Raw genomic sequence first — 21,973 nt, forward strand, 5'->3', positions numbered from 1 at the left:
CTAGACAGGTCTGCGGTTTGAATGTGCAGCTGTAGAGAATTTAGATGTTCCACATCTGCTCCTTAAGGACGTGTGTGGATGTGGGGTGTTTACAATGGAGGAGAGCAGCTCCAGGCTACCTCTGCTAAGTACATTTTAATGAAACAGTGTTGTAGCACAAATATAGGCAATTAGAGAAACGTGTGTGCAGTTGGTGTCCCTGTGATCCCTGCAAATCTCTGCTAAAACAAAAAGGAGTTGTTAGGAAGTGGCCATGAAGAGCATTTGACAAAGTACTGTAGTAGCCGCATCTTGAGCATCGCTAAGGATCACGGCAGCCTCCCAGGTATAGAGGAGGAGCTGGCTGCACATCTGTACCACTCTGGTGTTTCTGGCAGCAATGAGATAAAATTCATTTCAGAGCCACTCGCCTGTTTTACAGTTCATTGTTTTCACTTAATGCGTTGCAGTAAGTAGTGGTCAGTGTACTATTGCACTTCTGGCTTGCTAAGCTTCTTCTTAAGGCGTTGCTGTAATTTTCCACATTAGGTTCGGTTTCTATGATTTGTTCAGTAGTCTTCCTAAACATGAGTTGGAGTACAGGGGACTTGCCAGGAGACAGCAGCATGGCTGAAACCGTAGTCCATAGAGTTATTTTACTACGTATGAATCTATTAAGGATTTTGCAGTTTGGTGAGTAAATTTGGTGTTTGGGGAGCTTTACGTGACATGTAAATATACTATTGCTTATTCAAAGGTGAGAATTGAATAGGCAAGAACAGAAACACAGAGGATGCTTGGGCTGCCTCTGTCACCCCCATCCTGGTGTCAGTAGCGTGGAAATTACAACAGTGGGCAACTTAAATCCCCGTGAGACTTGTCCGTATAGACACAATACGGTATGGCATGTGCTCCCTGCCTTTGGTGGGGCAGCTTTTCTAGGAGGCTCTGCAGCTCACAGGATATTTTTTGTTGTGGCTCCTACGAGAGTGCCCCGGGCTCCACTAAATAGACAACCTCATTAAAAGAGAAATAGCGACAGCAGAGCAGTGACTTTCTCATGCCATCTCACTCACATATTTGACATGATTGCTGGACCCTCCAAGTACTTAATTGATTGACTTAATTGATTTAGTGGCACTGGAGGCTACAGCATGGAAATAAAGGGGCAAGATGAGGATAGGGGGTGAAGAAATTTATGATAGGTACCAAGCGACCTGAGGGAAATTAGAAATGCTACAGATCTCCGAGGCAGCTAAATCAATTCCATGTGATGTACAGGGAGCGACCTGGGGGAAGAGGAGAAGCGGGGCACAGAATGGAGACAAGGAGAGAAAATGATGGCTAGTGGGAGAGACCGGAGCAAACTGGAGGGGAAGAGGGAAAGCCAGCAGCCTTGGCAGAGGGGGTGCTTGGACTTCTTTAATGCCAGGAAAAAACTTTCTAATGTATGAATAAGATACAATCATGCCATCATGTTTAGCCTAAGAAGAAGGACTTGTGCATCGTGGGACTGTTGTAGTTATCTGGTTTGAGACTTTATCTGTGCTTGCATTTAAAATCCTTGATGTTTGCAACAGTGACTGAAGTCGCAGGAGACCTAAAATAATTTAGAAGCTATGTACAGTGGATTTTTTTTAACAACTGAAGCTTAAATGTTAAATTACTTTCTAATCCGTGTGATATTTAATTGGCTGTATTGAACCATATTACAAATTAAGCCTTCTCCATAATTTTTTTCTGTCGGACTGCAGCCTTCCAAAACAGTTTGATCCCTCACTTATGAATTGGTAAATGGCTCGTAGCGGTGCTCAGCGAAGACCCAGCAAAAACATCAAATGGTGTGTGATGGAATCCATCTGCATGTGCCACAAACATCCCTGAGTTATGAGATACTTCTTTGGTGTGTTTCTGACCCACTAGAGACAGGATTAAGTCATGGTAAAACCTTGAAGATGTTACAAAACTGAAAGAAAAAAAGGGGGCTGGGGTGAGAGAGGGGCAGATCAGCTTGTGAATAATAGCTGTTGAGCACTGACCAGCAGTTCTGCTAGAAGCAATTTTACGTGGTTTTTGTTTAATTTTCCTTTGGGACTGTTCATATTGAGTATCAAAAGGGTGGCTACACGTGAGCAGTTACAAATGGGGGGATAAAGATGCCATTTCTATTGCTTGGTCTCATTTGGTGGGACAGATTAATCTGTGTGAAGGCACCAGATGCAAATCTAATCAAAACATGCAAAATCTCTGTATTTATAGACAGCCTCAGTGGTAAGTAGATGGTGTTTCTCCTCGTGCTGTCCCTTCTGCTGTCCTTTATTGTGTGCGGGGTGCTGGGCAGGCTGCATCCTGCAAACAAAGATTTCCGGAAAGGATGGAGTTCTGATCTTGAATTTTGTGGTGGTAGTTCTCTACTGCCTGCAAGAGGAGTCTCATTTCTGCTTTGTGATGAGCAAAGAATCAGGCACTCGGTAAATAGTATTTGAAATGAAGTATTGGAATATGTAGAAAGGGCACATGAGATGAATCGAGGGCTGTGAAAGCACAGGTTGGAAGGAGTGCTTGTATCTATGTGTGAATACAGATGTGTGTATGCAACATTGCATTTAATGTCTGTTCCAACTCAGTATCCCTCAAACAAATGGAAAACTCTTGCTAAACGCTCCATATAGTAAAATATGTGAAAGGATAAAGTTGCAGTTACCTTTACTTAATTTGTACATCTATTGATACAGTATGTAAAATATCATCGCTATTAAAAATGTAATGATTTTCAAACAGTTAATGAAGGTTTCCAAATAAATTGGAGTGTCTCCATCTGCTGTCTTACATTGCGGGTGGTACTTTTCCATGGTAGAATGAGCTTCAAATTTAATTCCACGAGGAAGGAATCTGATCGCAGTTTAATTTCAGCGCAAAGCGCTCTCTCGCAATCAATAAAGCAATGTCAAGGAACTTTGATTTAATAGAAGCCACAGAAAACGTTCCCCGTCATATGCAGAATAGAGAGATGGGAACATTTCATTTCATTGTAACAGATAGCACGCAACGTGGTTTTCAGAAAAACCTAATAAGTCAATATCCCTGTATTATCTAAGTAAGATCCCATCATTAATTTTAAACGCTTAACACGTTGGGAGAGTCTGAAGCGCACCTTGGGCTTAGCGACGTTCAGCCTGAAGTCTTGCGAGCAAGCAATCTTGATCTTGGGGAGTTAGGAGTCATTTACTGCGAAATGAAAATGAAACATGTCCAGTCTTTTGTTTGATATGTAGTCATCTGTCTCTTGCGTTCTGCTTCTCCTTTTAAACTTCAGTCCGTGTTCTACACAAGTCTCATCACTTGTCACTTGCCCTGCACGCACTCAGCCTTTTTGCTTCTACGTACGCACATCCTCTCCGGTTTTGAATTTTAAAATGTTTGGTTTTTTTTTTTAAACACTAAAAATAACTGGTTGTTTAGAGATTGCCTGGATACCATGCTGATTTTCGAAATGTGCTTTTCTCAAAACCAGCAACTCAAAAGAATTCTTTGCGAGGCTTTGCCTGCTCTCGGAAATAGCGTTATCCCCAGATGATATAAGAGCAGGTCAATATATCAGAAGGTAGTAATTTGAAATAACAGATTGTTTTAGATAAATTTTATGAGGATATTATTTTAAGTAGAAATACATAAATATTATTCTGGTAATACAATAATACTTAGACCAAAGTGAGAAAGGTGCTAGCACTCCAAAGCATGCTTCTAGGAGACTCACATTCACGTCCTGGCTCTGGGGAGAGTTTTACTCGTGTGTTTAAACAGAAGTTGAGACTTTTTATTATTATCATTAAGCAAAGTGGGATTTTAAAGAAAACATGAACTTTTGCATTTAGCATTGATTTTGAGTTGGATAATTGCATTTCCATGAAGTTTTTGGGAAAAATACATTTTTGGAGTTCTGTTGTGCTCTAAATGGAACGTCACTTTCCGTCTGATGCCGAGTGTTGCGGAGATAAAGCAAGTCTGGTCCCGATTCTGGGAGAGACTGGCCATCTCGGCTCTAGCTCTGCAGCCCCTGCAGATCAGTCTGTCCTCTGAGTCGCCCTGGATGAAGCTACAGGGAGCTGCTGCTTCTCTTACATGCCTACAAATATTGATTCTGTACCTAGGATGCTGTGTAGGTAGGAACTAGGTGATATATTTTCTGTTGAATTCGATCTCACCAAAAGATACCAAGAAAAATATTCAATTGAAGCTTTTAGTGAAATTATTACAGCAAGTCAAGTTTGGCTAGAATTTGAAAAAAGAATAGGCTGAAAAAATTCAAATATTAACTGATTTTGATACCAGGTTGTATTTGTTTGTTTTAATTCCATAGGTGTGTTGAGATCTAGGTAAAGCACTGACAAAAGAGAAATTATACAGCTTTTTAGTAGAACATTTTGATGGATATTTCTCTATTTTTTAATAGCTACTACAGCACCACCATGCAGTTCATGAAATTTCATACATCGCAAAGGATATCACAGACCATCGAGCGTTTGGATATGTATGTGGAAAGGAGGGAAACCACAGATTTGTGGCAATAAAAACAGCCCAGGCAGTAAGTGTCCCATGACTGTCATTTTCTATGATGTAACTCAGCAGAAAAGCCATGTTCATAAGAAGCTGTTCAAAAGGCCAGTTTTGTATTGTGTATGATTGTCACAAGTGTCTGCTTAGGTGCTCTTAAATAGCAAATTAATGAAACCAGCTTGGGAAAAAATGGGATGTATTTTGCGATTTCCAATTTTTCATTATGTATTTTTTAATAATTATTTACTATTTTCCTTTCTAACTAAACTAGACTGGCTATAGATACGTTTGGTTATATTCCTGTACTCATCTAAATAGAAAGTAATAGATACCAAATAGCTACTTTGCATATAGTGTACTGCAATTTCATTGCATGAGAAACCCCTAATAAATATGCTTTTATATTCATATGTATGCCTTTTGTATTCATAATGCCTTTTATATTCCTAATGCGTTTATATTCATAATTATACTTATTAATTTGCACTTATAGTTTGTTCAATAGAAATTAACCCAAGCCTGGATGCTGGGCTACAAAATAATTCTCTGAGAAGTTCTCTCCCATAGTGGAGGTGCTATAACTGCTCTGTCAGCAGGGTGGAATAAGAGGTATATAATTTCCCATATAGAAACTTTCCTTCTTCTTTTTGCTTCCATAGGCTGAACCTGTAATTCTGGACTTGCGAGACCTGTTTCAGCTCATCTATGAACTGAAACAAAGGGAAGAAATGGAAAAAAAGGCACAAAAGGACAAACAGTGTGAACAAGCGGTATACCAGGTACACGCATAAGCTTAGACTACTGCCAAGAAAAATATGGTTTGAAGTATCCCCCAAAGTTGCTCCAAAGAGGCATTGAGCATCCTCAGCATTTCTTAACAGCAATGGGTTTGAACGGTGCTAGCTTCAAATGGACAAACACGAACCTAACAGCCATCGAGAGCTCAGACGTAGGATTAAACAGGGATGAAACTATCCCTTGGGGCATGATGAGCATGTGTAGCAACTGGAAATGATCTGTTCATTTCCCATGTAGTGTTTCTTCTAATTCAGGAGGAAAACTTTAATGAAGGTCAGTGTGTTGTAAGTCAGGTTTTTAAGTGTCTAATACTTTAGGGAAGATTCAATATACTTCTGAATGTGTGTTTTCGAATCAATCCACTAAGATGCAGATTGTTAAACTTGGATGAAACTTGAATAAAGTTACTTTGAACAATAATGTGACTTTATCTGTATGCTAAAGAAAGAACACTATATGCTTACCTGCCCGTTTTGCTTATTTCTTTGCTGTCCCTCAATTTCTTAAAACAGTTCTTTTATCTCTACTGTTTATGTTCTTTGCTTTTACTGCCTGTCCTCTTACTTTGCTGTAGACAATTTTGGAAGAAGATGTAGAAGATCCTGTATACCAGGTAATTTCTGAAGCTGTATGGCCTTGGAGTTTCAGAAATAACTAGATAATATGTTACCTTCAAACACAGCCAAAACCTTTAACAAGATGTTTTGAAATTTACTGAGATAGGTCTTCTGATAAATTTGTAAGATTTTTACAGAAAATAGCGTATTTAGAGATTAAGCTGTAAGTAATAGCACAATATGTCTATATAGAAATATTAGATTAAATATATCCTAAAATGTGGCTTGTGAGTCCAAAAGTTTCCAAATGAGAATTATCATAATTTTTTAATACAAAGTCTAACTGAAAGTGAGTTACTTTGAGAATAAGGAAGGTGACATCTTGTTCTGATAGTAATAAATTAACATTTTGGTTTTGGCTTATGTGGGGCCCGAACTTGTTCAGAGGGTGAATATTTGGGAAAAAAAAACAACAATGGAATTGATGTTATAACACACTCCCTTGTTGGCGTTTGGGCTATGATTTAATAATAGATCTGAAATTTAAGTCTTGTTTCATCCAAGCAAAATGTCTGGGAGCAAAGATGATTATCAGAAATATGTCATATATTCATGTCCGATACCCTACTGAGTGTGAAGAAGAAAAGGATGTAATTTCATTCTCATGTTTTTGTGCTGAAACAAAATATATGGTAGTTTTTCATTTTTTTTTCTTCCTGGAGATTTTGTGTTCTTCCACTTAGGCATGTCAGTGGGAGGCAGGCTGAAAGAAACTGATTCAACCATTAGTGAATATTGAATAGCGCCCAAGGTGCAGTAGGGAAGATAATAAGAATTAGGATGGCCTAAATTACTATTCAGCTTTTATAATGTCAGGAGTTTTACTTTGTGCTCTTCACAATAAAGTGAGAACTTGAAAATAAAAAGTGTTGTGACAGCCTTTTGCCATGTGGCCCGTTGCGTGAGCACCAGCCTATTCTCCCAGTTTGGATTTATTCATAGATAATAAATATGTGTGGAAATAATTGCCATTATGTAAAAGAGGCAAAATTCACGTTGACTTCAGAAAATTAATATTGGGCCACAAGCGGTCTCCCTAGTGAGAAAGAATTAGGAAGTTGCTCTAATGATCATTAGAGGAGATTTAGGTCTATTCGTTGCCGGTTAATGAAATATGAAACAACCTTACTCTGCGCTTTCCAACAAACATGTTGTCCTGCTGCCAGCCTGTACTTTGAACTTGTTTCTTTAATGCCTGCCTGTGTTTTTACGTGGAATTCCAAATCGCCTTTTTCCCTTCTGTTTCATCTTTGACTTTTCCTCTCTGGCGGCTGGTGTAATAGTACATTGTGTTTGAGGCTGGACACGAGCCAATCCGTGAGCCTGAAATGGAAGAAAACATTTATCAGGTATAAAATCGCTCACTTCGGTGTTTTCATTGCAATGATTTGCAAGCATTTAGTAAAGTACATTTCATATATGGTTCACTTTTGTTAGCTTTCATTCATCACAAAAACATCTGGCATCTCATTCCGATGACGACGTGAGTAATCCGCCCCGTCTCAGTGTGATTCTTCTGTTTGTCATTTCAGCTTCTGCAAATTTTATTGACTTTGTCAAGGGTCTTAAACTTTTGAGTACATCGTGTAAGATGATAAATAGTGGATTCTGTTTTTCTGTTAATTTTTTGAAACTTTTTACACCTATTCTAAGAAACAGATACTGAAATCTTACGGAGGACAGACCATCCAAGCAATTCTTAGAAAGACATTTTGGTGGCACTGCTCTTCTTTCTGGCTAACCAAGGAAAGAACTGACCAAAACCTAAGAGCTTTCAATGGGTATCCCTCAGATTTGGGAAAATATTTTCAGAGTGCGTATGTTATGTTAGAGCCCAAGCTTGCATTCTTCACGCTGACAAAAAATTGCATTGAAAGCAATATAAAATAATCTTTTGTCATTCAATTTATCCTCAAGGGATTGGTACAGGGTTTATTAAAATATAATGTGATTCATTTTGTGTCACGTACTAAAGGCAAATCTGGAGATAGAAATTTCTGTATGCTGTAAGAAAATTGTGATTTGAGGAAATCATTTAGTATGGAGGGGAAGAAGACTGGAGCAGTGATTAAACATTTCATCTAGCTGTACTAGAGGTTGATCTGCTAATAGGAAAAGCTTTTTTTAAGGTAGACGGGAGCAGGGATAGAACAAAACAAAACAAAAAAAAGAGGCATTTTTTTAAGTAATGAGGAAAGGTAGGAAAATAGTAGAAAAAAATGAAATGGTGGAGCAGCTGTGAGCCTAAATAGAAAGAAGCTAAGTGGGAAAGGGAAATGCAAGTTAAACATTAGAAAATAACCATCTCATAGATCCCATCACAGGGTCATTACTGTTGATTTCCCGGCGCTCCACCACCCAGACTTGAGTATGCATCTTTCTGCATCTCTACACCAAGACATGCCAAGCTCTCAAGGTCAGAGTATGCCTAAGGTTGAAAGTTTTCTACCACATAGTGTTGAAAGTTTGACTATTTTCAGGAAAGCAATCTGTTAAATAATCACTGCTCTAGTTGTCAGTTTTATGCTAGAAATAAAAATCCCATGGCAACTACCTTCCAACAAAAAAAATCTGATTGTTGTTCATCGAAGTGCGGAGCTTTTGGTGACATTGTAGAGAAGTACCAGCGGAAGCAAGCAAAATAGGGTCTTCTCTCCCAGTGTTTGGAGGTTTTAGAGCAAATGCCGGTGGGTAGGGAAGAAGTAGGAACCGTGTTCTGAGGAGTGGCCTAGAGGACAGGAGGACTCTCTGGACATTTTCTTTTTCTTAAAATGGAAGTAGTAGATGATAAGCAGTGAGGTCTTGCCTCACCTCGAAGTATTACTGTTACTGTCCTGTAAATCACCAGAGAATTGCTGAAGGCTTCATATGACAGTGTCTGGATGTGGTGAAGTTTTTTCTCCCACAGTGGTGCACAGAAAATACCTGTGATGCACAGTATGCCGTACTCTCAGGATATGCGATCTAGCATTGTCCTTCATTGTATTTACTACAGGCATAGGATTTGCTTGAATAAAGCAAATGCTGAAATTAGGGAGCTGTGAGTCTTTTTCTGTTATTATTGTAACTGACAGATGCTGACGCATTGCTGCCATAGACCTGCCCAGAGCCGCAGTTTCCTCGTTCCCATGCACTTTGTGAGCTCTTGGCTTGCTGTGAACCTGGGTTCCCACAGCTCGGATCTTACACTTGGATCACTGGCAAAATTGTTTCTCTTCCAAGATCTTGATGATCTCAGAACCATCCAGGTTGCTATTAAAAATGAAGTTGGAAGAGGTCCTCTTTTCTTTTTTGGGTTTGTTTTTTGTTGGGTTTTTTTTTAGTTTGATGCAAATTGGTGCCAGCTTCTATTATTTACTGCAAAGCCTTCCCCGTACTATACTTTGGTCAATATGTCTGTTCAGTAACATGATGTAGCCTCACTTCAGCCTTGCCAAATCTTTCTGCTGCTGCTGCTCTGATCTTTCAACCCAGAGCTGCTACACAAAGAATTCACTTCTCCCTTGGTGGAAAAGATTCTTGCCCAGTGGGTGACTACAGATGGAAGATAAGTGCCAAAAGTGACAATTTCTATTTCGTTTTAACATTGTAGAGGTCACAATTTTCTTTTTAAGCATTCTTTCTCTGTCTGTCACCTTTCTTTGATACATTACCGCAAAGGCTGTCTGTGTCTGTCTGTTCTTTTAATATTGTCTGTCGATAGAAGTTGCTCTAATGCGTTAGTTAGGCAAGGAGTTGATCACTGACCATGTACCAATCTTCTCACCTACTGTCAGACCTCTTAATAGCATCTCTTTTTCTGTCTGTTGTTTTATGGTAGTGAGGTGGGGAAGGGATTTAGTTACGTGGTTTTGTATTGTGTATGTAGCAGCGCTGGTCTCTATGGAGAGGCAAGTTCTGCTCCATCAGGAGTTGACAGGCTGAGATGGGGGGGGTTTGAGTTGCGGTGCTTGTATTGTGGGTAAGATGCAAGTATGTCAAAATGGTTCACAGCTGTCTCGGAGCCAGAGCTGTCAGCAGCAATAGTGCTGGTACCCCTTTGCTGATATTGCTAATAAAAAAAAAAACAGGAGAAATCCCTTGCAGACCTCCAGTCTATGCAGAGATGCAAAAAAGTGTGATGATACGCGGCAAGTAAAGATAGCAGGAAGTCAGGAGGTATCGAGTTGGCAGAGAAAAATGTCTTTCAGAAGAGTTTCTCTGTCTTGATATTAGAAGTCAGAAGCTTTTTTCTAATGTAATTGTAGGCTGGAGTAAGAGAGAGGGGATTGATAGTACAGGGGAACGCTCGTTCCATAATAAGCTCTGGAGAGGAATGTGCAAACTGGGATGACTTCATGGGGAAGTTGACTGATGGGGAAAGTTTCCACAGAGAAATGAAAAATAAGTGCTGCTGATAGTTTATAAATAATTTACCTTACCACATTTGGCTTCTCTTTATGAAAACTAAACTTTCCAGTGGCTTACTGAAGACACCATTCTTGTTTTCTGCTCTTGCACTGTCACTTAACAGCCTGTAAAAAGAGAGCACTTTATTTCCGTGAAATTGAATTGTTCCACTCCTACCAGTTTCACATTATGTAATGTCATAGGTGGTTTTAGTGGAAGAGAATACTTTGAGAAAACCAAGGCAAGCAAGTCATTCCTGGGATAGGAATAGAGGAGATCTTTTAAAAACCTTGTTCAATTTCTATGAGGGTTCTGCGCTCATGCTCTTCAAAAACTTCTGCAATGCACACCAAGTTAAAGACGCCCTGTTTCCCATGAAGACTTTGACATTTAAACATGGGCAAGATCATGTGTGAACAGTAGGGAGAGTTTCTGATATATTATACAGAATAAGAAATGATAGCACATCTCAGTGAATGAGTAACATTCTTTCACCTTCTGATAAGCCAGCCCTACTCTAATATCAAAACTCGTAAGATATTTCACAGAAGCATGGAAGAGTTTGGGTTGGAAGGGACCTTAAAGCCCATAGAGTTCCACCCCCTGCAATGGGCAGGGACACTTCCCACTAGCCCAGGTTGCCCAAAGCCTCATCCAGCCTGGCCTTGAACCCCTCCAGGGATGGGGCATCCACAGCTTCTCTGGGCAACCTGGGCCACTGCCTCACCACCTGCACAGGAAAAGTTCTTCCTATTATCTCATCTAAATCTCCCCTCTTTCAGCTTAAAACCGTTACCCCTCATCCTATCCCTATGCCCCCTGATCAAGAGTACAGTTAACAGACTTCAATTTTTCATCAAACTTCCTTGGATAATGACTCTAGTTTTCATTTTCTGTTGCAGGTTCCCACCAGCCAAAAGAAGGAAGGTGTTTATGATGTGCCAAAAAGTCAACCTGTAAGTGTAAGTATCTTCCCTATTTATATGCAGGAAAGCAGATGTGTTTCTTAGTTTCTGTGGCTTCCATTTTTGCATGTAGCATTTGGTACATTCCTCATGATGGGAATTTTATCAGTAATTTGTTGTTTGTCAGTGGGGTTGGTTCAGAGTAACCAGGATTGTAATGTCACTTATATCCATCTCGTTCATTACTTAAATCTCCTTTCTGCCTTTTCTGACTCATTCTTATGAAAGTCACCATTTATAAATGTGTTATCTGTTGTTAAGAGTCAACAATGAGCCTTCTGCATGTTAATGCATGAATCGTTGCTGCCTGGATGAGAAGGGTCCCTCTGTTACCCAGGGCTGTACAAGGCTTGTCACTCGGAGTGAGCGTGGGCTGAATTTTCTCCCCTGTGTGCTCCATTGGAACTGTACTTTATATATTGTGCTCGTTAAGCTTGGTTTAGTAGGACAGCAGGGAAGGCAAGGTCTGAATAGAGATGAGGTCGAGAGGAAAAGGTATGCCAGGACATTGTCTGTGACCTCTACGGTGATTTTTCGTGGCTATAATGTCTACACCTCTCAGAAGACTTGCTGGTGAATACAGTGTGCTGATGGGCAAAGATTTAATTAGGTGTTTTGAATTGTTACCAAAAAATGGGAATTTGAATTAGAATTACTTTTCTGTTATTTGGAAAAAAAGAAAAACCAACCAAACAAAAAAGTTACATCAAAATCCAGTCTAACATATACCATAGCAAAGCAATTATTTTTCCAGTAAAACCATCTTCTCTGGTAGGTTTGTAAGGGCTGTGGAGTTGCAGGGCAGAGGTACGTGCAATGGCCATTAGTTTGAACAGCGGTGGGAAGCTCTGAGAGGAACTACATCAAGATTAAGTGTGCGAGAAGACCTCACTCTACAAACTCCTGAGTGGAAGAATTTTTTCTCTATGTGTTGCATTGCTTTCCTGGTTATTGTGGGTTGTAATCAGCAGAAGGAGATTGCCTTCCAATATTGCCACGAATTATTTCTGTAGTGCTTCTAAGTATACAAGAGGCTAAGGGTCAATATAGACTGTCAACTTTAATTCTTTCTGTCCTGTGCCTTGAGCAGTAGACTATTGAAAAAAAGGGGTAATATGCTGTTGTATCCAAATGGCACCGTTCCCTTCCTGTGTATTTGCATTTTGAAGACATGAAGCTTTTACCCCCAGAATGTATCAGGAATGATAACAAATGGGTGAGAGAAGTGGAGTGACAGGTACCTTAGAACAAGGCATGCATTTGCTGAAGGGTGGGTTATACTCTTTGATATAAATTTGTTCTATAAATACCTCGAGAAATTGTTCCATTGCATTGGTTACGTGGAAAATTAATATTTCTGAGGATTTGTGTAAGAATGGAGAAAAACAAAGGAAAAGGTCAGGAGTTTGAGTCTGCTGTAAGCATGGGAGAAATGCCTGTATTCAAGACGGAGAAACTCCTTTCATGTAAGGATGTTGGTAACTTGCACAGCTTGGGCTGAGCACGGAGACTGAGATGCTGAATAAGGAAGATAAATGCTGGGGAGGGGCTGGATGGGGGCTTGAATTGTGACGCTTCTGTGGTTTGCACAAACAAACAAATCTTGCCATAAATATTTCATGATAAGCCACCAGGAGGGAGGCATCATCGTGTTGCCTGGGAAAATCTAGTAAAATACCTCATGTTGCATAACTAATGAAGGTATTTGCCAACAAGGAATAGCTGTAGATTTTTCACTTATTTCTCCTGTAGTTCAGTGTTTCAATTTTTCCCCTGTACATTTCCTGTGAGTTTTTTATTCTTCCTTCAGGAATGTTTCAGTGGGTATAGTCTGTAATTTAGGTCGTTGCAGTACGACTGGGTGGACAGTACACTTGCAATCATGTCTGCAGACACTTTGGTGTTAGACTGTCCTGGCAATGAGCATGACGGTGGGATATTTGGCATATGGAACCTACTCTGTAATCATCAAATATATTTAATCTGTCATCTTCATGAAGCTGCTTGCAGACTTTTTTTTTTTCTTTTGCTATTTCATGGTTAAATTTAAAGGGATTAAAGTTTTTTCTCCACACAAGTCATGTACTTTAATTTATGAAGAAAAAGAGGAGAATGAGAAGAGGAAGAAATATGTAGCTGAGATTTTTGTTTCACCTTTTTATTGGTATGCATTAAAAAAAAGCAGCAGCAATAGCTCTTAAAATTAGCAATTTAATATTCCACTGCCCATCTGATTTATTGCTCACCCTTCCACATCTGAGACTCTCTGTCATTGAGACACTTGCCATAATTTTTTTTTCAATTTATAGCTGTCATTATTATATAAACCCCTAAAATTCAGTCTGAGGGCAAATAATCTAGCTCATCTACCTGGTTTAAATGTATAAGGACACTTCCTTTATTAGGAGATCTTGCTTTCATTAATTTCATAATGGGTGAATAAAGTGAGAAACTTTTTGTAGCTCCTCATAGGTTTCAGGCACTATGAATTATCTCTCCTGACAATAAATACAACACTTAATAAAAATGCATCAAGTTTTGCTTGAGTTCAAAGGGAATTGCTCACGTTCCCTGGACAGAAATCGATTTTCCATTTTGGGATTGTTTTCCTCTGATATGTTCTCTGGCGAGTTATCTCTCGTCTCCGCACATAAAAGTGAGGGGTACTGAAGCAGTCATCTGGGTGCCCTCCACCCTTGACTCTCCGTAGCCAGTGGAGAGAAATAACCGCTTCACGGGGAAATTCCTCCTGTCTTCATGAGGTGTGCCACGCAGGTGGAAATGGATGGACGTCTGGGCATTGTTCTTTCGTGGCTGCAGAGGAACAGTATATGTGCATGGAGATGGCCGAGGTACTTACACGGTACTGTGCCATTGTGCGAGGCCATTTGTCAGAAGGTGTCAAAATACTTTATGGGATGGCTCCTCATGATCTCTGATACCAAGTGATGTAAATACGGTGCAAATGAGGCGGAAAGGAACGACTCTTGGATCTCGGAATTCGAACGTACCCACTGACCTCAATTATGAGCGGTGGCTGGTTGCCAGGTCCCTTCTCTGACATTGGGATGAAAAGGTTGCTTATTCGATATAATTCTTGTATTTCCCCATCTCTTTGCTGCTTCCCTTCCCAGCAAATCCTACTCTGCTGTAAGTTTCCTCTGCCAGGGATGCAGCTCAGCAAGCACACGCTTTTCATCATACCCAGTGTGCTCCCTTCCCCTGTATCAACTCACACTTCTTGTATTCATTCTTATTTTCTCTCTGCTCCTTCCTTAGGACAATTCTCTTATTCTCCATTCACTGAGAATAGGCGTCAAGCCAGACAAAAAAAGCAAGCTTACCCCAAAAACCTTGTGCTAAGTGGTACATACTCCACATAGAAATTGCAGTTCTGTATGTGAAATTAACTGTTCTAAAAAAAGTGAAATGTTCAATGAGCTCTTTTTGTCATAATTTCCCATCGTCTCCCCATTATACATCCACATCAAGTTCTACCTGTCACGGTTATTCTCCGTTCACTGAGAATAGACATCAAGCCAGACAAAGAAAGCAAGCTTACCCCAAAACCTTGTGCTAAGTGGGACACACTCCACGTAGAAATTGTAGTTCTGTATGTGAAATTAACTGTTCTAAAAAAAGTGAAGTGTTCAATGAGCTCTTTTTGTCATAATTTCCCATCGTCTCCCCATTATACATCCACATCAAGTTCTACCTGTCACGGTGTTTTTAGTAAGAAGAGTCAGACTGTAAATACCTTTCACGGAGACTGTCAGTCACGTCACAATAAAACCGTCTCTTCTCGTCAAAATGTCTGAACTATCTGCTTACAATTTTACGAAGGCTTTCGAACAACTCATCTTCCTGCTGTGTAAAGATTCAAGGCATGAGCGCTGACGCCGTACAATGCCGGCAGTCAGCTGGCTGGTACCGACTATGCGAGAAATATTAACAACCCAGGGTGGGATGGACAGGGGGTGATTTGGCTGCCCTGGGGACAAGACATGGGAGGAATGTTAGTTCCCTGATCCAGTGCTGTAATAACTAAATCCGTCTTTGTATTCTTTTGTTTGTCTTTCTATAATTTTTTCCTTTTTTTTTTTTTTTTAAAGCTGTTTTATCAAGGAATATTTTGTGCTTTACTCCTTAATAAAAATTCTAGTGGCACAGGAAGCAGAAAGCAGGTCCTCCTCCCTAATCTCCTGTATTATAGCCTCTGAAGCATAAAGTGATGAAGTTTCTTCATGTGTGCTATATACATGGTTTATGTAGGTTTGATCACCTGGCTCAAAGTTGGGGCTATTTCAGCTGATTCTTGAAAAATTGTTCTTGCAATGCCTAGTAGAACAAGAACATTCAAAAGGCTGTTAACCTGGATTCAGAGTCTGATTTCCAACAATCCGGAGGGTTAGATGTTAGAATTAATCCGTTGTTAATGTATAAACCATTTAAGATGATGAATCTCAATCTCAATCTGGATAGTTTCTGAACATTGAAAATATGCCCATGGAAGCTGCTGGTTTCAGTCCATCCATAATTTTGTATCTAGCATGTCAAACAGTGGGGTTTAATAGTGTAGGAATACTGTTTCACAGATAAGAATAAAATGTCCTGATTTAGTTGTGCTTTTATGTTGTATTGATATTGTGGGCCACATCTTGAGCTCTTTTTAATCCCAAAGAGTTCTCTTGCTAGCAGGCTTTCCATTCCTGCCTTTGTGATACTGTTCCCTGAATGTGATCCTCAGCCCCGCACCTCCAGCAGAATGATTACATGCTCTCAAAGCATTGAATTTACTTTACTTCCTAGTGCAGTTCTTTAGGATGTTGGGAGATAATCCCATAGCGTGGGAAGGCTGTAATCCAGCAGCACAGCCCAGGATCAATCTGTCATTGTTCTCTCTCTGTTTGTCCGGTCCAAACAGCAGGAAACAAGGAAGCAAACAAAAGCTGCAGGTTGTGCCCTGGTGACACAGTTATCTTGTTGGATGGAGGTGACGTGGGTGTTAGTGTGGCAGGTTAGATTTGTAGTTTTAATACAGAACTTGGGTGATAGAAATCAATGATAAACATTTCAGTGGCCCCTTACAGTTAGGTCGTATGTCCAATGGCTTCACGTGTATCTGCATTCCTAACCCTGCCTGGATTCCTAGACATTTTCTGGGTAATATTCTGTCCCTTTTGATACTCTCCAAAGTGGAGAAAAGAGCATGTAGCTGAGCCGTAGCTCTAGCTCATTGATTGTGGGGTAAAGTTCTCTTGCATACAGTGAATTTCTGTCTTTTATGCAACATGACTGATGCAGATTTTGTCTGATGGCTGCTGATACATTAAGTTGACAGCCGTGCGTTGTGTTGGATTTGCTCAGAGCCCTGCAGCTCGTAGTAATTTGCTGAAGCATTTATTTACACACAATCTACTTTCTGAGTAATGTAGTTTGTAGCTTTACCTAGTCTGTATTGCTATATGCATTAAATGATATCAGTTGCACAATTTGCTGTTTATTTACAAATTAAAGGGGATGCAGGTCTGAGGAAGGTGCTGTATGCATTGGACATCAGCTTGAGGAGAAGCTGTTGTAAATGTTTGCAGATTCATTTGCTGCTATCCTACATTATTAAGTACAGAAATACACAGGTCTTGGCTTTTTTTGCCTGCTGAAACTTGGGAGATTTCAAGGTTTCAAAAGTACCGTGATGACGTGATATTCAGTAACAAAGGCAGACGTAACTTTTTCTTGGTTATAGCTTCCAGTCACCAGTCATGTTGAAAACCATCAGATGGACCTGTATAAATGTGCCTTGTGTTTGAATTTGGGGTTATTTCTAATTCCCTTCCATTTTTAAGTTTATTCCCTGCAAGCACCCAAAGCTGTCTCTGCTGTCACAGTCTAGAAATGGAGTTTTGCTCTCACGTGGAAGTTTGGATTCTCGTCGTCACTTCTCTCTGCAAGTTAAGGAAAGCCATCACATGTCACCTTGGCTGGCTGCACTGTGCCACCCAAGCCTTGCCATAGTCCCCTGACATTAGAGAGTTCATCTTTCCCCATCTGAGCTCTTACCGTGTCCTGTGCCTCTGTCCTCGTCCCCGTTTGCCCCTGGGAGAACTGGCGGAGCTACACGCTGAAATGAAATTTCATCAGCTGAAATGTTTTGCTCTTCGCCTTTGTTTCCATTTTTCCATGGAATGGAGAAATAGGTTTCATTTAATATCTCTGCATTGCATCAGCCACATGCAATAAATTGCATCTATTTGTAAAGGTACCCAAATCTAAGGCCAGGCTTGTGTTTCTAGAAGGCAGATATCAGGGCCTGTTGGTGCGTAGTAAATGGACATTACAGCAGGTTTCATAGCTTGCGTCAACATTTTGAAAGCCTCCGTGTTTAGTTCAACAACACAGCGATATTTCTGGACTTGCAGCATTTCTTTTAAATACATGTGATGTGGCCAGTGTGTACCATGGTGTATGCCATGCTCTCTGAACCCACCACCTGGGGTCTGGAGAAGGTACGGAGGAGGTGACCGTGTGGCTGGGACCTTTGCACCAGCATCCTCTGTACTCTGCAAAGTTTAGTTTTCTTGGGTGTTATGTTGCCTGGAGGCAGCGTGGGTCTGGCTCTAAGCTAGAGTCACTCTTTTGGACACTTGATTTATTAGCTTCTGTCAGAGACAAGTGGTAGTGGAAGCTTTTTAAATACCATTCCTGTAAGAGTAAATGCCTAAGGTACACAGGGAATTCAGAATTAAGTTCCCTTCAAATGAAGAGAGAATAAATGAGTAAGCGTACGTTCTGATCGTAGGAAGAGATCCTTAATTTAAAGGAAGCTATTGAGCAACAGTGAAGCAATTCACTCCAACACTCCTCAATAATCTCCTATGTCAATGATTCTTAACCGTCCCAGCTCTTTAGCTGAGCAGGGTTGACTAACAGCATTTGTAACCAGCACCTCCAGCACCTCCAGCACTTCCAGTGAACAAGCAAAGGAACTGGGCAGTTGGTGAATGCGGTGATGCTCAAGGCTGCGCTGTAGTTGGGTGCATCATAATGACCTCAGTACTTGGGTTCATTACTTCAAATAAAAATACAGAGGAGGAGAGTTACCTGAAGAAAAGCACTTCTGACAAGGGAGAATTACCCTATGAAACTGAGAAGAGACATTTTAAACAGGAGTCCCATGTGTCCCATGGGATTCTGAGCACTGGATTTGAACCCTGTATGAGTGACGGATGCCCCAATACTTGTATGTTGGGTAAAAATCCATCAGTGTCGTTTTATAGGCACCCGTGTTGCTGGTGTGACCTGCTCCAGTTGGGAATCACCCTAAATGTTCACAGAGCCTGACAACCAACAGGTTGTGCTCAGCTACACCCATTACCTCTGTAACTGGGAAAGGTTACGGCGTTTAAGGATCTCTAGGATCTGTAGGAGGCTGAAGATTGCAAAGGCGTTGACATTTTTTTCTTCACACACATATTCTTCAGTGTACTCTCTTTAATTAGGAAGTAATTGAGCAATTCTTTGTTGAATTATCATGCTACTTCATTAATCCAAGAGTAGTTTTACGGGAAAACAATATGTGTGTCGGATGTTTTCGGTGTGTCTCAACCCGCTAGACGTGGTTTGACTGATGATAAGTTTAGTCACGGTTCTGAGGTGCTCCTTCGTTAGAGTTCTAATTGTTTTTTAGAATAAGTTGTAGTTAATTAGCAAGTCGCTTGCAGCTCATGGAGCTCATAGTAATATCAACATTTGTTGTAGAAGGTTGTGCGAATAACTGGATGAACTAAAATAATCATTTAACTAAAATAATTATATAGCTAAAGTAATGGTTTGAACCATCAGAAAAAATATTTGACATAGCCAAAATATTTACATTTTAAACTAAAATAAGAACAAAAATCTTTAGTTTGACTATCTGTTTGACTTGTCGTTAGACTTCCAGTGTAAAATATCTGTTAGAAAAAAGGGTTTGGAAGTGCAGGGAGGCAGCACGGTTGGATGATCCCTCTTTTGTCTACCAGGCCGGGTGGTAGGAGGTTTCCTGCATTCTGGAGTGTAGGAAACCAAGTTTAAATCCCTCTGCTGTCTTAAACTTTTTGAATAGCTAATACCCAGCTCAAAGGTTAATTACTAATTGCTGGTTATTTTCTATATTTAGTATCCTTCGTACTCATTTTTACTTGCTGAGCTCTGTATCAGAGTACAAGTTAATTACTGTGTAATTTTTTTTTGAGCTTTTTAAGTACCATCGTTGCTTCATTCTCTGGAATTTCAGCATTTTGTAAGCCATTACTTTTATCATCTCAATTGCAAAATTATAGCAGTATTAAGCAGGTTTACTCATGATCTAAGTCAGTGTAGCTCCCTTGCCTTTGGTAAAACCAGGCTGAGTAACAGAAGCTGATATTCTGACTTGTTATATATACATAGGAGGGAAAGAAGGAAGGTGATTCACACTTTTTTGAGCGCAAGAGGCTTGTCTTAGATTTCCCTTTTAAAATCTGAACTTTTGCATTACTTAGAAACAATATGTTTTTCAGAGTACTTGATGACCAGAGGGAATACTGTAGTGAAGGTGGATCATTTTCGATTCAGGTTTATGAGAGCTGCAGTTTCCTTATCTCTTACCATTGCTTCTGTACCTTGGTTTTTCGCCAGCTCTTGGATAAGATGTTTTTCTTTAGTGAACAGTGAAAAGTGTCACAAGGAATTTCATTACTGGCTGGACTGATTTAAAAAGCTCACTGCTGCTTTAAGAAGCCAGATTTACATATTTCACGTTTAAAAAGATTTACAATATGTCTCACATGCCTGTATAGAAAGATGGAGCTTTCATTATAGGTTTAATGTCACCGCGATACAAGGATTAATATTCTTTCCTCCGCCTCGGTCTGCGCGGCTGGTCGCAAGCGAGTGGCGTGTTCCTGGTTGACTAAGCTGTTGGGATGTTTTCATATTCAAGGAGATGCATTTTTGAATAATTAAAGCGAGCTTTTACATTCCTCTGGGGAGAAATCCACAGACAGCAATCCTAGAGGAAGACCAAGGACCGGAGCATCTTTCCAGGCTTCTGGTTCTGTTGCGCACTGGGGAAAGAGGGAGAGGATTAGTGGCTTTAATTGTGACGGTTTTTTTGTATTGCAAAGCCAAACCGGAGCAAGGCTCGAAGGGGTAAATTCTGCCCTCGGTAGGCACGTTGCAGCCTCAGTGCAGTCGCCGTTGAAGGCTGTTCCATGCTCTAACAGACTGGGATATGTCACCCTGAGGAGGTATCTCCTCACCCGGGTGTGACGCAGAACACGAGCGGGTGGAAGATGCCGCTCAAGTGCTACGTGATAATTGGGCACTTGGGGATGTGCCACGACATGTTGGGCAAATGTTTCCTGCGAGGTCCCGCTGTAGCACAGGTGGGAATTTCTAATGGGCCGTTGAATGTCACACACGTGTTTCCTTCGTGCTGAGATGTGGTTATTTCTCAGCTGGTTTCACTGGGGCAGGAGCTGCTGCAGGGTGATGGGAGCTGCATCCCTGGGTGCTGGAGGATGGGGGTCCGACGAGGGGCTGTCAGAACAAACTGTGATTAACTGCTGGCCAAAACTGGTCCCTTCTGAAGATGCAAACCCCTTTGGTTTCAAGGTCTGTGTAGTTCTTTGAATAAGCAAACACAGCTTTTTTCACACTTTCCTTACTGGGGCTGGGGGAACACACGGTCAGCACCAGGATGGTGCAGGACTGGGTCCTCTCCTGGTTGTGCATGATGGCGTTTTCTTCCTTTAGCTTTGCCTTTTGACAGACATTTTTTTTTTTCCATGTGTGTGATGAGATGAGGGGGGGCGGGAAAGCATTCTACACTGTTTCAGAGATTTTTAAACTTATTTAAGATGGCATGGGATTACCAGCTGGTAATTTCCATGAAGCTTCTCAGTCATCGAAAATTTGATTTTTGATAATATGATGTAATGTTTTTTTCTGAAGAAATAAAGTCTCTAACACTACAATAAATGTTATCTGGATTTCAGCATTCTGATGACACTGAAGTCATATGTTAAATGTGTAGACAGATCTAGAGATGTATGTATGTGTGGGCAGTATACTCCTACCTATATTTACACACAAACTATAGATTTAAATATAACTTGAATTGACTTATGCAAATAATTTTATAAATTACTGGAAAGAAAATAATGTGTTTATACTGAAGTTATAGTTCTAGTTAAGAGGAAGCTCTGTTTTTTCTGCAAATACTTGCTTTTAGAGCTTTTGTTGTCCAAAACTCAATTTTGTTTTCCCTCTGAGGATGTTAAGTCCTTTCTCTCCCCGAGCCAATGAACAGTTCCGTTAATGTAAGCAGTATCAGAGCTCACTGGGTACGCTTATTGCTGAATTAATAAGTATCTGGGAAAATAAATAGTTACGGCGCAAGCGGTGAAATTGCCTTATACGTTAGAAGATGAGATTTAGCACAAATAAATGTATGTTTGCCCCACCTCCTAGCAGCATTGAAACTCACCCTTTTGACTGTGTGATTTCATATCTGTGCTCACTGCAAGATGGAAAGGGTTTTCATTTCAATGGTGAAGTCAATAATTATGGAGGGTTATCATTTTCGTGCTCAGGAATTCATGTCATTTTCATAAATCATTCATTTCATTTCATAAATCATGCTTT

The 21,973-nt window shown here is 40.3% G+C and overlaps 1 protein-coding gene across 1 annotated transcript in view; it reads left to right on the plus strand.

Moving 5' to 3' along the window:
- The window catches only part of DAB1 (Dab, reelin signal transducer, homolog 1 (Drosophila)), a gene marked incomplete at its 5' end in the record, with an annotated part of 49,028 nt that overhangs the window by 18,543 nt on the left and 8,512 nt on the right, over positions 1-21,973 (plus strand). Inside the window, 5 exons of the mRNA XM_010078987.1 lie at positions 4,433-4,564; positions 5,196-5,315; positions 5,909-5,947; positions 7,235-7,300; positions 11,243-11,302. Coding sequence (XP_010077289.1) covers positions 4,433-4,564; positions 5,196-5,315; positions 5,909-5,947; positions 7,235-7,300; positions 11,243-11,302 — 417 coding nt within the window. The remainder of the gene's footprint in view (positions 1-4,432; positions 4,565-5,195; positions 5,316-5,908; positions 5,948-7,234; positions 7,301-11,242; positions 11,303-21,973) is intronic.

The sequence above is a fragment of the Pterocles gutturalis genome, unplaced genomic scaffold (genome assembly GCF_000699245.1).
Source record: "Pterocles gutturalis isolate BGI_N339 unplaced genomic scaffold, ASM69924v1 scaffold6141, whole genome shotgun sequence".
Taxonomy (NCBI): Eukaryota; Metazoa; Chordata; class Aves; order Pterocliformes; family Pteroclidae; genus Pterocles; species Pterocles gutturalis.